At 45.7% G+C, this 16,971-nt stretch overlaps 1 protein-coding gene across 2 annotated transcripts in view; it reads right to left on the reverse strand.

Annotated features, from left to right (window-relative positions):
* The window catches only part of phlpp1 (PH domain and leucine rich repeat protein phosphatase 1), a 190,741-nt gene that overhangs the window by 45,402 nt on the left and 128,368 nt on the right, over window positions 1-16,971 (reverse strand). For both annotated transcript variants that reach the window (XM_070880333.1, XM_070880332.1), the window contains exons 2-3: window positions 12,512-12,702; window positions 10,895-11,020 (exon numbers count right to left, since the gene is read on the reverse strand). In XM_070880333.1, the coding sequence (XP_070736434.1) occupies window positions 10,895-11,020; window positions 12,512-12,702 (317 nt within the window). The remainder of the gene's footprint in view (window positions 1-10,894; window positions 11,021-12,511; window positions 12,703-16,971) is intronic.

Here is a 16,971-nt window from a genome sequence, read left to right on the forward strand (position 1 = left end):
AAATGTTAAAAATCTCTGAAGCTTTACCTGACCCGCTAACTTATAGTTTGAGCAGTTTAAAACTAAGTTTCTGTAACATGCTAGTGCTGTTCCTCCCCTCTCTGGAAGTTTGTACAATCACAGAGCTTCTCTCTCTCTGTGGTTTAATTGACAGTGAGTGGTAGTGGACTGTGAATGAGTGGGAGTCTGTGTATAGTAATGATAAAAGGATGGAGCCTCTGTGGAAATAATAGCACAGTTCAGCATCTAAGCATACTTTTATGTGTTGAAGAGCTGGGAGAGGGAGACTATGTCCATGTCTCTCACTCTCTCAATATATATGTGGGGGCAGGAGAAACCAGCAATTATACATTTTATTGTTGCTACATCAGTGTGCCTTGTGTACATGAACTTTCTCAAGAACGTTTTTCAAACTGTTTTCATTAAAAATTGCAGATAAAAAAAAGCTGCTACTGAACAAAATGCAGAGGCACCACACACATATACATACACACGCAACTAAGCAGATGGCCCAGTTTCTTTAGTGATAGTTTGTTTGATTCCCAAATGCAATCATCTTTCAAATGGCTTTCCTCATTAGGCAAATAGCAGCTGATCATTCAATCCTCCTGTACAGGAGGGAGGGAGGGAGGGAGGGAGGGAGGGAGGGAGGACAGGGGTAACGGCCAAAACCAGTCCCAATCTAAATGAGTAATGTTTTTTAGAAACTTAGTTTAAGGGCCAGGACCCATAGTTTAGAGCATCATCGAAGCTAAAACAAAAAGAGAAAACACAAAATAATTCAATACATTATCGTCAGGGGATGTTAAATTTAAGTTGTAAAAGCCTTCAGATTGTAGGAAAAAGGGAAACCTGGTTGAAGGGGGAAAAGAGGAGTAAATTATTGAATTATTAAATAAGAAATGACACTGTCAAGAGCCACAAAAGTCCAGTTCAAAGCACCTTGTGCTGCCATTAAAACTATTTATATTGTGCTTTTAATGCAATAAAATGTCCCAAAGCACTTTATAAAGGCAAAAATGGTCACCATGAAATCCCATCATCATCATAGGCAGTCCCTCGGAATCGAGGAAGACTTGCTTCCACTCCTGAAGTAAGTTCTTTGGTGGCTGAACAGTCCAATACGAGAGCCACAGATTCTGTCACAGGTGGGACAGTTGAGGGAAGGGGTGGGTGGGACAGGTTTGCCGCATACTCGGCGTTGTGACTCAAAGTGCTCAGCGCCCTCCCAGATGCACTTTCTCCACTTAGGGCGGTCTTTGGCCAGGGATTCCCAGGTGTCGGTGGGGATGTTGCACTTTATCAGGGAGGCTTTGAGGGTGTCCTTGTAATGTTTCCGCTGCCCACCTTTGGCTTGTTTGCCGTGAAGGAGCTCCGCATAGAGCTCTTGGACCAAGATGAGGAGAAACTTCTTCACTCAGAGTTGTGGGCATGTGGAATTCTCTACCACAGAAAGTTGTTGGGGCCAGTTCGTTAGATATATTCAAAAGGGAGTTAGATGTGGCCCTTACGGCTAAAGAGATCAAGGGGTATGGAGAGAAAGCAGGAATGGGGTAATGAAATGAATGATCAGCCATGATCATATTGAATGGTGGTGCAGGCCAAAGGGCCGAACGGCCTACTTCTGCACCTATTTTCTATGTTTCTTGCTTTGGGAGTATTGTGGCTGGCATGTGAACTATGTGGCCTGTCCAGCGAAGCTGATCGAGTGTGGTCAGTGCTTCAATGCTGGGGATGTTAGCCTGGACGAGGACACTGATGCGCCTGCCCTCCCAGGAGATTTGTAGGGTCTTGCAGAGACATCATTGGTGATATATCTCCAACGACTTGAGCTGTCTACTGTACATGATCCATGCCTCTGAGCCATACAGGAGGGCGAGTATTACTACAGCCCTGTAGACCATGAGCTTGGTGGTAGATTTGAGGGCTTGGTCTTTTCCTCAGGCCGAAGGCTGCACTGGAGGTGGTGTTGAATCTCCTCATCAATGTCTGCTTTTGTTGATAAGAGGCTCCCGAGGTATGGGAAATGGACCACGTTGTCGAGGGTCGCACCGTGGATCTTGATGACTGGGGGGACGGGGGCGGGGGGCGGTGCTGTGTGGCAAGGGCAGGCTGGTGGAGGACCTTTGTCTTACGGATGTTTAGCGTAAGGCCCATGCTTTCGTATGCCTCAGCAAATATGTTGACTATATCCTGGAGTTCAGCCTTAGAATGTGCGCAGACGCCGGGGTCGTCCGTGTACTGTAGCTCAACGACAGAGGTTGGGGTGATCTTGGACCTGGCCTGGAGGCGGCGAAGCTTCCTACTGGAGGAGCTTCCCACTGGTTCTGTAGTTTAGTTCCACTCCAGCGGAAAGCTTGTTGACTATGAGGTGGAGCATGGCAGCGAGGAAGATTGAGAAGAGGATTGGAGCAATGACTCAGCCCTGTTTGACCCTGGTCCGGATGTGAATTGTATCTGTAATGGATCCGTTGGTAAGGATCACGGCCTGCAAGTTGTCGTGAAGCAGGCGAAGGATTTTGACAAACTTTTGGGGGCATCCAAAACGGAGGAGGATGATCCATAGACCCTCGCAGTTGACAGTGTCAAAGGCCTTTGTAAGGTCGAAAAAGGCCATGTATAAGGGCTGGCGCTGCTCCCTGCATTTTTCCTGCAGCTGTCGTGCTGCAAAGATCATGTCCGTTGTGCCCCGTAGGGGACGAAATCTGCACTGTGACTCCGAGGAGGACTCTAGCGACAACTTTCCCAGTGGCTGATAGCAGGGAGATTCTTCTGTAATTGCCGCAGTCAGACTTGTCCTCTTTTTTTTTTAAAAAAAAGATGGTCATGATCACTGCATCTCTCAGATCTCCCAGCATGCTCTCCTCCCTCCAGATGAGAGAGAGGAGCTCATGTATCCACGCCAACAGCACCTCTCTGCCACACTTTAGCGCCTCAGCAGGGATTCCATCCGCTCCTGTAGCCTTGTTGTTCTTTAGCTGTCTTATAGTTTTTCTTACCTCGTGCAACGTTGAGGTTTCGCTGAGGTGGTGGCGGGTCGCATGCTGCAGGATGGAGTCGAGAACACTCGAGTCAAAGACAGAGTCTCGGTTGAGATCTTCAAAGTGCTCCTTCCAGCGGGCCCCGACAGCCTCGGTGTCCTTGATGAGTGTTTCCCCGTTCTTGGCTACAGTGTGGTGGGGCCATGGGAGTTTGGACCGTAGGTGGCCTTGACTGCGATGAAGAATCCTCACACATCATGGCTGTCGGCCAGTTGTTGTATTACCTGTGCTTTCTCCATCCACCACCTGTTCTTTAGGTCCAGGGTTGTTTGTTGGACCTCAGCCTTGAGCCACCTGCAATGTTGCTTTGCTGCTTCCGACTGAGTTAGGTTGTTGCTTGAGGCTCAGAAATGCTCTGCGCTTGCGATCTATTAGTTCTTGGATCTCCTGATCATTCTCATCAAACCAGTCCTGGTGCTTTCTGGTTGAGTGACCAAGTGTCTCTTCACAGGCACTGGTTATGGAGGCCTGGAGGGCAGACCAAGCGCTGTGGGCATTCAGCATCTCAGGGTCATCAAGGTAGCCAGGTTAGCCGTGAGGCACTGGCTGTATAGGGTTCTCTTAGTTGGGTGTTTAAGTGCCCCGGCATTGACTTTTTTGCTTCTGCTGTCCCCTCTGCTTTGGGGCTATGTTAATGTCGATGATGGATCAGATTAGGCAGTGGTCCGTCCAGCAGTCGTCAGCTCCTGTCATGGTGCGGGTGATGCGCACATCCTTGCGATCCGTGGCTCGGACGATGAGATAGTCGAACAGGTGCCGATGTTTGAAGCGAGGGTGTTGCCACGATGCCTTGTATTTGTCCCTCTGGCGGAACAGGGTGTTGATGATGACACTAAACTGGGTGGCAGTGTGAGCTGTGAGGAGGATGCTGAGGCTGTAGGGTGACTTGGACAGGTTAGGCGAGTGGGCAAATGCATGGCAGATGCAGTATAATGTGGATAAATGTGAGGTTATCCATTTTGGAGGCAAAAACACCAAGGCAGATTATCTGAATGGTGGCAGATTAGGAAAAGGGGTGGTGCAACGAGACCTGGGTGTCATGATTCAACAGTTATTGAAAGTTGGCATGCAGGTGCAGCAGGCGGTGAAGGAGGCAAATGGTATGTTGGCCTTCATAGCTAGGGGATTTGAGTAAAGGAGCAGGGAGGTCTTACTGCAGTTGCACAGGGCCTTGGTGAGACCTCACCTGGAATATTGTGTTCAGTTTTGGTCTCCTAATCTGAGGAAGGACGTTCTTGCTATTGAGGGAGTGCAGCGAAGGTTCACCAGACTGATTCCAGGGATGGCTGGACTGACATATGAGGGGAGACTGGATCAACTGGGCCTTTATACATTGGAGTTTAGAAGAATGAGAGGGGATCTCATAGAAACGTATAAGATTCTGACGGGACTGGACAGGTTAGATGCGGGAAGAATGTTCCCGATGTTGGGGAAGTCCAGAACCAGGGAACACAGTCTTAGGATAAAGGGTAGGCCATTTAGGACTGAGATGAGGAGAAACTTCTTCACTCAGAGAGTTGTTAACCTGTGGAATTCCCTGCCGCAGAGAGTTGTTGATGCCAGTTGTTGAATATTGGATATATTCAAGAGGAGTGAGATATGGCCCTTACGGCTAAAGAGATCAAGGGATATGGAGAGATAGCGGGAAAGGGGTACTGAGGGAATGATCAGCCATGATCTTATTGAATGGTGGTGCAGGCTCGAAGGGCCGAATGGCCTACTTCTGCACCTATTTTCTATGTTTCTATGTTCTAGACATTTTGCCAGGAGTAGGGTACAGCTGGAGTTGGCTTTCCCTACCTCCTCTCTGTCAATCACGCCTCCCGAGAGGGCTGTGTCTTTGCCGACCCTAGCGTTGAAGTCACCTAAGAGGATTAGTTTGTTGCCCGCGGGGACGCGGGACAGGGCTGTTTCGAGGTTGGAATAAAAACCCTCTTTGGTCTCATCCGTTGCAAGGAGTGTTGGGGAATACACACTGATGACTGTGGCGCATTGGTTCCGGGATAGAATCGCAGAGTCATGAGGTGTTCATTAACCCCGCAGGGGGAGTCTTTGAGGCGGTCGACAAGCTCATTTTTGATGGCGAAAATCCACAGCACAGGAGACCATTCATCCCATCATGCCAGTGCCAGGTCTTCAACAGCAGCTAACTTCTCTACTCCCACTGCCCTGCCCTTTTCCCCTCTATGTCTCCTTTGCAAATACCTATCGAATTCAATTTTAAATGATATTATAGTCTCTGCCTCAATAGCCGTTTGTAGTAAAGCATTCCCTGCTCTATTAATATCTCTTAACATTCCTCTTCATTGCTCTTCATATTGATTTTCCAACCAATGGATAGAATGACTCATATTTTACTCTTTCAAAATATTTCATAGCTTCAAAAGCTTCAATTGGTGTCCACAGGTCTCACCTGATCTGCTCCAATGAAAAAAATGCCCCAGCTTTTCACGCTTTTGGGAGAAGAGTTAAGAGGAGGTAACTGAACGTACGATGAAAAAGGTAAAGATTTGAGAAGGCATTGGATGAAAGGGAGTGAGGTAGCAAGGCAGATGGTTTTAGGGAGAGAGTGTTCCAAGATGTGACGACAAGACAGTAAAGGTGGGGCAGAGTAATGGGAGATGCAAAGGAGGTTAGATTAGAAGAGGGGACCCATCGACATGTGGAGCTGGAGGTGGTTACCGACGTATGGAGGGGTGCAGCTTCGGAAAGACTTGTGGACAAGAACAAAGGCTTTGAATTCGATGAGTTGGGAGATAGGGAGCCAATGGACATCAGTGTGAACAGAAGTGATAGGGGAACAGGATTTGGTGGTGGGTAGGATTTGGGCATCAGAATTTTGGGCGAGTTGTAGTTTATTTACAGCGAAACTTATGAAGCTAACAAATAAGAGTGTTTGAGTAGAAATGCCGAGAGGAATCAATGACGCATACGAAGTTTCAGTGGAAGCGAGGTAGAGGCAGAGGTGGACAATGCTGTTAGACATAAAGCAGGAATGAGGCAGAAAGAAACGACATGCTATGAAGGCCATTTGCTATCTGTTGTTGCAAGAACATTTTGGAGCACCAGCAAATAACTCTGCCAGAGTAGCATTTTATTTAAATTTAGAAAGAAATCCCATGCCTGGATATCGATTGAAAAGAGGCAATTGTTTTCCTGCCTTAATGTTGCTGACCTGCTCCAAAACGAAGTCTAGCATTGCATCTTTCCATATTGGGCTGACTCAACAAACAGTCCTGAATGCATTTTATAAATCCCTCCCTGTTTAAACTCCTTCAAATTAGTTCTGGATAGTTAAATCCCCCATTATTACTGCCTTATTATTCCTACACACCTCTCAGACGTCTGTAGACATTTCAAACAATTTGTCTGTCTGTAAAGGACACCGCACCCTTTCTCCTTCCTTCATTCAAGCCACTGAAACCCTATTTGTATATTACTACTTGCAAAAGGCCACAGATTTAAGAAAATTGGCAAAAGAACCCGAGAAGAGATGAGGAAAACATTTTTTTATTTTTACACAGCGAGTTATGATCTGGAGCACACTGCCCGAGAGGGTGGTGCAAGCAAATTCAATAGCAGCTTTCAAAAGGGAATTGGATATATATTTGAAAAAGGTAAGCTTGCAGGGCGATGGAGAAAGAGCAGGGGTGTGGGACTAATTGCATAGCTCTGACAAAGAGCCAGCACAGGCACTATGGAACAAATGGCCTTTCTGTGCTTCAACATTTTACGAACATCTTTCCACTCTGATAATGAAACAACTTCATAAATAATACTACGTCCTCCCTTTTTCATTCCCGATCTCTTCTACAATTGTAGAATGCTACTCTGGCAGAGTTATGTACAGACCACCAAACAGTAGTAGTGAGGTTGGGGATGGCATCAAACAGGAAATTAGGGATGCATGCAATAAAGGTACAGCAGTTATCATGGGTGACTTTAATCTACATATAGATTGGGCTAACCAAACTGGTAGCAATACAGTGGAGGAGCATTCCCTGGAGTGTATAAGGGATGGTTTTCTAGACCAATATGTCGAGGAACCAACGAGAGAGCTGGCCATTCTAGACTGGGTCTTGTGTAATGAGAGGATTAATTGGCAATCTTGTGCGAGGTGCCTTGGGGAAGAGTGACCATAATATGGTAGAATTCTTTATTAAGATGGAGAGTGACACAGTTAATTCAGAGACTAGGGTCCTGAACTTAAAGGTAACTTCGATGGTATGAGACGTGAATTGGCTAGGATAGACTGGCGAATGATACTTAAAGGGTTGACGGTGGATAGGCAATGGCAGACATTTAAAGATCACATGGATGAACTTCAACAATTGTACATCCCTGTCTGGCGTAAAAATAAAACGGGGAAGGTGGCTCAACCGTGGCTAACAAGGGAAATTAGGGATAGTATTAAATCCAAGGAAGAGGCATATAAATTGGCCAGAAAAAGCAGCAAACCTGAGGACTGGGAGAAATTTAGAATTCAACAGAGGAGGACAAAGGATTTAATTAGGAGGGGGAAAATAGAGTATGAGACTAAGCTTGCAGGGAACATAAAAACTGACTGCAAAAGCTTCTAAAGATATGCAAAGAGAAGTCAAATGCAGGTCCCTTGTAGTCAGAATCAGGTGAATTTATAATGGGGACAAAGAAGTAGCAGACCAATTGAACAAATACTTTGGTTTTGTCTTCACGAAGGAAGACACAAATAACCTTCCGGAAATACTAGGGGACCGAAGGTCTAGTGAGAAGGAGGAACTGAAGGAAATCCTTATTAATCAGGAAATTGATGGGATTGAAGGCCGATAAATTCCCAGGGCCTGATAGTCTGCATCCCAGAGTACTTAAGGAAGTGGTCCTCGAAATAGTGGATGCATTGATGGTCATTTTCCAACATTCTATAGACTCTGGATCAGTTCCTATGGATTGGAGGGTAGCTAATGTAACACCACTTTTTTAAAAAGTAGGGAGAGAGAAAACAGGGAATTATAGACCGTTTAGCCTGACATCGGTAGCGGGGAAAATGTTGGAATCAATTATTAAAGACGTAATAGCAGCGCATTTGGAAAGCAGCGACAGGATCGGTCCAAGTCAGCATGGATCTATGAAAGGGAAATTATGCTTGACAAATCTTCTAGAATTTTTTGAGGATGTGACGAGTAGAATGGACAAGGGAGAACCAGTGGATGTGGTGTATTTGGACTTTCAAAGGGCTTTTGACAAGGTCCCACACAAGAGATTAGTGTGCAAAAATAAAGCACATGGTATTGGGGGTAATGCATTGACGTGGATAGAGAACTGGTTGGCAGACAGGAAGCAGCGAGTTGGAATAAACGGGTCTTTTTGAGAATGGCAGGCAGTGACTAGTGGGGTACCGCAAGGTTCAGTGCTGGGACCCCAGCTATCTACAATATACATTAATGATTTGGATGAAGGAATTGAATGTAATATCTCCAAGTTTGTAGATGACACTAAGCTGGGTGGCAGTGTGAGCTGTGAGAAGGATGCTAAGAGGCTGCAGGGTGAATTAGACAGGTTAGGTGAGTGGGCAAATGCATGGCAGATGCAGTATAATATAGATAAATGTGAGGCTATCCACTTTGGTGGCAAAAACAGGGAGGCAGATTATCTGAATGGCGGCAGATTAGGAAAAGGGGAGGTGCAACGAGACCTAGGTGTCATGGTATATCAGTTATTGAAAGTTGGTATGCAGGTACAGCAGGCGGTGAAGAAGGCAAATGGCATGTTAGCCTTCATAGCGAGAGGATTTGAGTATAGGAGCAGGGAGGCCTTAATGCAGAACCTTGGTGAGGCCTCACCTGGAATATTGTGTACAGTTTTGGTCCCCTAATCTGAGGAAGGACGTTCTTGCTATTGAGGGAGTTCAGCGAAGGTTCACCAGACTGATTCCCGGGATGGCAGGACTGACATATGAGGAGACTGGATCGACTGGGCCTTTATTCACTGGAGTTTAGAAGAATGAGAGGGGATCTCATAGAAACATATAAAATTCTGACGGGACTTGGACAGGTTAGATGCAGGAAGAATGTTCCCGATGTTGGGGAAGTCCAGAACCAGGGGTCACAGTCTAAGGATAAGGGGTATGCCATTTCGGACCGAGATGAGGAGAAACTTCTTCACTCAGAGTTGTTAACCTGTGGAATTCCCGACCGCAGGGAGTTGTTGATGCCAGTTCATTGGATATATTCAAGAGGGAGTTAGATATGGCCCTTATGGCTAAAGGGATCAAGGGGTATGGAAAGAAAGCAGGAAAGGGGTACTGAGGTGAATGATCAGCCATGACCTTATTGAATGGCAGTGCAGGCTCGAAGGGCCGAATGGCCTACTCTTGCACCTATTTTCTATGTTTCTATCCGCCGCCCCCACTCCATTGTTTCTCTGAAATGTCTTTTATATAGAGAGTTAATATCTTGGGAGCATGAGGTTTGTCAGCTTTGACTTGCTTTGCTTCTCTCTCCCTTCCAACAGAGAGCCAAGAGCTGCATTTATAATTCTGATTCTCGACAAGAGGAGTTCCTAAACTTAGACTTAGGATCAAGGGAAGCTTTAAAATAGAGACCAAGTGCTTCCCCGTGGGAGTGGGAGGGAAAATATTCTAAAACAAGCTGTTCTAGGCCCTGAAAGGGTGGTAGAGGCAGAAACCCTCATCACACTGAAAAAGTACTTGGATATGCACTTGAAGTGCAGTAACCTACAGGGCAACGGACCAAGAGCTGGAAAGTGGGATTAGGCTGGATAGCTTTTTTTCTGATGGCATGGACACAATGGGCTGAGTGGCCTCCTTCTGTGCCGTATATTTCTATGATTCTATCTGATTGTACAGCAGTGTGGTGGAGACTTGTCTGTTTGAATGATGTATGGCCCAGGGAGACATGTAGCAAAACAAAAAAAAGGTAAAAGAAGAGACTCATAGGCAAGATACATGTTTAACACGTGGAAGAAGGTTTTCCTTTAGGCACCCCCCCACCCCAACCTGCTCAGTGCCTGACCAACTGTGTACCCGAGGTGCACTGCACCCGTTTGAGGAGCAATTTTAAAGTAATGATGTGATTGTACGAGAGAGTGTACAGAGGAGATTTACAAGAACGTTGCCAGGACGGGAGAATTTTAGCTATGAGGAAAGATTGGAGAGGCTGGGGTTGTTTACTTTGGAACAGAGGAGACTGATGGGAGACTTAAGTGTATAACATTATGAAGGCCCTGGAAAGAGTGGAGAGAGGTCAATAACCAGGGGGCATAGATTTAAAGTAATTGGTAGAAGGATTAGAAAGGAGTTGAGAACTCTTTTCACCCAGAGATTGGTAGGGGTCTGGAACTCACTGCCTGAAAGGGCGATAGAGGCAGAAACCCTCATTACATTTAAAAAGTACTTGAAGTGCCGTAACCTACAGGGCTACGGACCTGGAGCTGGAAAGTGGGATTAGCTGGATAGCTTTTTTTCTGCCGGCAGATATGATGGGCCAAATGTCCTCAATCTATGCCGTAAAGTTCTACAAATGTAACCGGAAAACTGATCTGTTGGCTGCGAAGACAAGAACATTTCCCCCCAAAAGTGTTCTTTTAAACACACAGCACACCTGCAAATATAGGATTGGTGAGTGGATTTTGCTAATATTTTACAAAAAAAACTGAGTAAACACATCAGTGAAATTTGCCAGAAGCAAATAAACAAGCTTTGAGAAACAGCTCTTGTGGTTCTCTGCTGTGCACAAATAACTATCCAATCTTGAATCACAGCATGCACAGAGTGGCTTGCAATCTTGCCAGAAGCAATAATTAGAAAACACAAAGTCTGGCATTTATGGTTGGAAGCACAGACCCCGCAGTCTCACCTTTGAAGCCTGCCGAAGCCAGCGTAAATACTCGGGAAAGGTGTCAAAGCTGACGTAATAGGTCTGACTCTGTGGTCCTGATGAGGTGAAAGCCAAACAATGCTGGTGCTTTTTCACTTCTTCCACCTATGGAAAAAAAATAAACCCTTTGCATTTATACAGTGTCTCACTATGTCAATGTCTCAGAGTACGTCAAAGTAGTAATTAGTTTGGAGCTGCACTGATCGTTGCATAGACAAAACACAGCAATCATTCCTGCTAGTTCATCTGAGAGGCAGTAATGAGTCTTTTGGAGGAATGTGGGAGGAATAGTCAGGAGGACACTGGGGGACCACTCTGCCCTTATCTGAAAACTACTTTGGGGTCTTTAATGTCAACCTGAAGCACCGGAACATGGAGCTCCATTTTCCCCAGTGATTTGGGCCATTTTTTTGGAGCAGGCTGCATTTTTTGACCTAAGTTACAAAACCACGGTTTCCCCGATCAATTTTCACCATGTAACTCAGTTAGTTACAATTTTTTATCAGATTTTTCTTTTGCCAAAGGGGGCTTAACCTGCCAATCACGCTAATTTTGTCCAGTTAGGCAAGTGTGGCCAGCTGAGAGTTACTCCAGTTTTCTTAGGCCAGCGCATGTGGCCTCTGCAAAAAAAAAATTCTGGAGAGTTAAGGAAATCAGCGCAGGTAAGTGCAGCAGATGCCCGCACAACAGCAGCAGGAGAGTTAAGAGAGAGGGGGAAGAGAGGGGGGAAGCCGTTCGGTATAGTTAGCTCCGGGGACCGTGAGGGAGGAGGCCATTCAGTATGGGCTAGGAGCAGGGGCGGACGGACCGGGAAACCACTGGGCCTGGGCTCGGGGAGGCGGACCGGGAGGCCACTCGGCCTGGGCCAGGAGCCGGGGAGCAGACTGGGAGGCCACCGGGTCTGGGCCCGGAGCGGACCGGCATCAGGAGGGAACACTTGAATAATTGGAGGCAAGTTGCTGCAATGTATTTTAATGTGTTGCGAGGTGGCTGTATGTTTCACTTTTCAGCCTCAGCCCGCATTGTGTCCCTGGTTACCGTGGCAACTCTATCATTTTCGCAGATCAAGGCTCCACCCTCAAAACTAAAGGACAGGTTAATCTGTGCCAAAATGAAGAAATCCAACGGGGGAAACTTAGAACATTTTTTTGGTGTACTCGGGCCCCCCAAAAAAACAGATGTAACTCAAGTACACCAAACAAAAAGCTTTGGGGAAAATTGAGCCCATGGAGCTGGGAGCTCAATTTCACATTTAACTGAAAGACACACCTCTGATAGTTCAGCACTTTCTCAGGACGAGAGCAGCGGTTTAGATTGCATGCTCAAATCCTGGAATGAGGTTTGAATCAGCAGGTAGTAAAATGATCGATTAAAATAGATAATTAGAATAAAATAATCTTCACTTTTCACAAAGGTAGCAATCATGTTCCAAATATATTTGGCAAAGTCTAAACTATTTTATGAGCACACCTATTTCAAAAAGATGCTTTCAATAGCATAATGCATTGATAAATAAACTCTACAATATTAAAATCGGTTTCAAAATAAATGTCATACATGTATGTAGCTCTCACACACCGAGTAACGGTACTATACCTTTCCCCCAATCAAAGGCAGAACGTGCATTTTTCCAGACTGGCTGTCCTTCACAGATGAAACTATCAAGCAAGTACCACACAGGATAACTTGGCGCTTGGTCCATTTATGAAGCTGCATTTTCCCTTTTCGAACGTTGAACAACCCACACAGCTGGATCCGCTCCAAGTGGTCAATGCTAAAAGGTTTCCCTAGAAGATAAAGAAAGCAATTAATCAATTGAAGGAGACAAAATATCAGCGCCTAACTATTTAGTATGGCAAACAGTATCAAAATAATTCAGCTCCATTTCTACATATGTAGGACAAGATCAGGTTCGGCTGTGGTAGCTCATGATTGAACAGCTTGTTAACATCAATGAAGAATGGTGATCTCTGTGAGCTATGTGATACTGTGCTAGAAATGAATTCTGGAGAGGAGAGGTGGGAGAGCAAAAAGGAAGAGAGAGTTGGAAAGGAGGGAATCATTATCTTGGTACCTCCAATTTTGGATCGTATAATTAGCTGCTGGCACCATTTTAATTCAGATTCCAGGAGGCGTGTCTGAGCAGGCTCCCTGTGCTGAATCTGGGTCCCTTATTCAACTCAACATTTTTTTTTAAATGCTGAAAATACACAGTAGGTCTGCCAGCGAGAAAGAAAAGAGACAGGTTAATGTTTCAGGAGTAGACCCTTCATGAGAACTGCTGAACGATCTGCACGGAAACATTACCTTGTCTTTTCTCATCACCGACACTCTGACATTGTGCTTCCAGGACTTTCCATTTTTGTTTGATAGCCAGTATTTGCAGTTTCTTTTTATTCCCTTACTCCAGTGGCAGACTCTCAGATCCACAAGAACTGGCACAAGTGTGATGGGCCAAATGACCTCCAGCTGTGTTGTAATTTCAGTGATTGGGTAAAAGAACCTGATTTAGCAGAGAGGTCAATAATCAGGGGCATAGATTTAAAGTAATTGGTAGAAGAATTAGAGGGGAGTCGAGAAGAACTTTTTTTCACCCAGAGGGTGGTGGTGGTCTGGAACTCACTGCCTGAAAGGGTGGTAGAGGCAGAAACCCTCATCATGTTTAAAAAGTACTTGGATATGCACTTGAAGTGCAGTAATCTACAAGGCTACGGACCAAGTGCTGGAAAGTGGGATTATGCTGAATAGCTCTTTTTCGACTGCAACAGACACAATGGGCCAAATGGCCTCCTTCCGGGCAGTAATTCTCAATGATTCTATGATTTAGCAATGTAAATGTCAGGAGTGTCTGACAGATCCAGGGCTCCCAGAATCTGAACAAAAACAGCTATTAACAGACTTGTTTCAATCGGCATACCAGTCATTACAATTTCAACTGTACTCAGACTATCTGCTGCCTGACACATCACATCTGCATCAATGAAAGCAGTCTGTTCATACAGAATAAGCTTAGACATGGATGCTGTGCTACTGTAATGAAGTGGTTACAACTTTTGACTATTTTATTTCTGCCACAATTTGTGGATTTAGATTGAATCCATCCCTTTGATATTCAATGGCATTACCATCACCAAATCCCCCACTATCAACATCCTGGAGGTCACCATTGACCAGAATCTCAACTGGACCAGCCACAGAAATGCTGAGGCTACTAGAGCAGGTCAGAGGCTGGGTATTGTGTGGCACGTGGCTCATCTCCCGACTCCCCAAAGCCTCCTCTTCACCTACAAGGCACAAGCTACGAGTATGATGGAGTAAGCTCTACTTGCCTAGATAGTACAGCAGCAACACTGAAGATGCTCGACACCATGAATAGCATTCCGCTGGTTGCTGCCTCATTCACTAGCTTTAAACATCCACTCGCTCCACCACCGGCCTACCGTGGCTGCGGTGTATACCATTCTACAGGATGCACTGCAGTAGTTGCCAAAGCTTCTTAATGTCCCTATTACTAGCATAGATTGGGGATTGACTATGTTAATATTTTGTGCAGGGTAAGTGAACTACTCAAGATTTCCTACTTTGCATGCAAGGACACCTCAAAATGTTTGCCAAGCACAAAGTCTAACAGTTTTCAGTACTGTACAGCACTGCAAATCTTAAGAAGTTGTAGAGGACTTAAAGCAGGAAACTATAGACCAGTTAGCCTAACATCTGTGGTTGGGAAAATGTTGGAGTCCATTATTAAAGAAGCAGTAACAGGACATTTGGAAAAGCAAAATTTAGTCAGGCAAAGTCAGCATGGATTTATGAAGGGGAAGTCATGTTTGACAAATTTGCTGGAGTTCTTTGAGGATGTAACGAACAGAGTGGATAAAGGGCAACCAGTGGATGTGGTGTATTTGGACTTCCAGAAGGCATTTGACGAGGTGCCACACAAAAAGTTACTGCACAAGATAAAAGTTCACAGGGTTGGGGGTAATATAGTAGCATGGATAGAAGATTGGCTGACAAACAGAAAACAGTCGGGATAAATGGTTCATTCTCTGGTTGCCAATCAGTAATGAGTGGGGTGCTGCAGGGATTAGTGCTGGGACCCCAACTATTTACAATCTATATTAACGACTTGGAAGAGGGGACTGAGTAGCCAAGTTTGCTGACGATACAAAGATGGGAGGAAGGGCAATGTGTGAGGAGGACATAAAGAGGCTGCAGGAGGACATAGACAGGCTAAGTGAGTGGGCAAGAAGTTGGCAGATGGAGTATAATGTTGGAAAGTGTGAGGTGATGCACTTTGGCAGAAAAAAAATCAAAGAGCAAGTTATTATTTAAATGGAGAAAGATTGCAAAGTGCTGCAGTACAGTAGGACCTGGGGGTACTTGTGCATGAAACACAAAAGGATAGTATGCAGGTACTGCAAGTGATCAGGAAGTCCAATGATATCTTGGCCTTTATTGCAAAGGGGATGGAGTATAAAAGCAGGGAAGTCTTGTTGCAGCTGTACAGGGTATCGGTGAGGCCACACCTGGAATACAGTTTTGGTTTCTATATTTACGAAAGGATATACTTGCTGTGGAGGCAGTTCAGAGAAGGTTCACTAGGTTGATCCCAGAGATGAGGGGGTTGATTTATGAGGAAAGGTTGAGTAGGTTGGGCCTCTACTCATTGGAATTCAGAAGAATGAGAGGTGATCTTATCAAAACATATAAGATTATGAGGGGGCTTGACAAGGTGGATGCAGAGAGGATGTTTCCACTGGTGGGGAAGACTAGAATGAGAGGGCATGATATTAGAATAAGGGGCCACCCATTTAGAACTGAGATGAGGAGAAATTTCTTCTGAGGGTTGTGAATCTGTGGAACTCGCTGCCTTAGAGCTGTGGAAGCTGGGACATTAAATAAATTTAAGACAGAAATGGACAGTCTCTTAAATGATAAGGGGATAAGGGGTTATGGGGAGTGGGCAAAAAAGTGGAGCTGAGTCCATGATCAGATCAGCCATGATCTTATTGAATGGCGGAGCAGGCTCAAGAGGACGTATGGCCTATTCCTGCTCCTATTTCTTATGTTATGTTCTTAAAAGATGAAGAAAGCCCAACAGTTTTCAGTCATTTTAGTTAGTACAGGTGCAGCGCCGAATCCGGAACCCTCGGGACTGAGGCCATTCCGGATTTTCTGTTTTGCCAGATTTTGAAACGTCTTTATTACATCACGAATCCGGAAACACCCGAGCCCAGGTTCGCCGGGCGATGAGGTCGTCGGCTGGAGTCCCGCCGCTGGGGAAGTGTTCGGGCGGGCCCCGCTAAAGAGCTGGTTGGGTGGCCCCATCGCGGAGGTGGTGTTCGGGCGGGCTGGCAAGGTAAGGGCAGTGGCGGCGAGGCGAGGCCCGAGGTCGGGCAGCAGTGAGGCGAGGGACGGTGAGGCGAGGCCAGAGGTCAGGCAACGGCGGGACCTCAAGGTCGGCAGGTCCGGATTCTAGAACATTTTACGCATTCCTGGTGACCCTGCCACCAATCGGTCCGGAGTCCGGATTCCAGAACATTCCGGATGCTCAACCTGTATGTTGCTTTCTGAAGTGGGCAACAATGTTCGTGCGAAGATGTTAATTTGCTTAATTTGAAAAATTGTCCATGTAAAACATGGACAATTTTATACGCTTGCCTTTACTATACAGGCAACAATCGCAGAAGATGTTGAAAATTCCAGGATTCTCCTCAGACACTAGTTCTTGCTGTCTGAATCAAAATCACGACCAGGCTTTTAACTTCTACCAGACCTTTCTATGTGAAATCTCACTGCCGGTGCTACAGGCTGTTTAGGATTGGTTCAACTCGATCAGCTTTCAAACTATAGAAATGTGTGTTGACTCCAACAGGATTTCGACACCCACGCACAAGATCAGATTGGTTATGGGTGTGGTGAACTGCCAGTACAACTACTTCCTGTTTTCTGTCTTATTCCCTCCCCTTCAGCAGAAAACAGGAACTGTTCAGAGACCAACTGAATCTCTTGCATTGGTCCAACAGGAGGCAGAGCTGCTTCAGGACAAGGCGGCC

The sequence above is a fragment of the Pristiophorus japonicus genome, chromosome 5 (assembly GCF_044704955.1).
Source record: "Pristiophorus japonicus isolate sPriJap1 chromosome 5, sPriJap1.hap1, whole genome shotgun sequence".
Classification (NCBI taxonomy): domain Eukaryota; kingdom Metazoa; phylum Chordata; class Chondrichthyes; family Pristiophoridae; genus Pristiophorus; species Pristiophorus japonicus.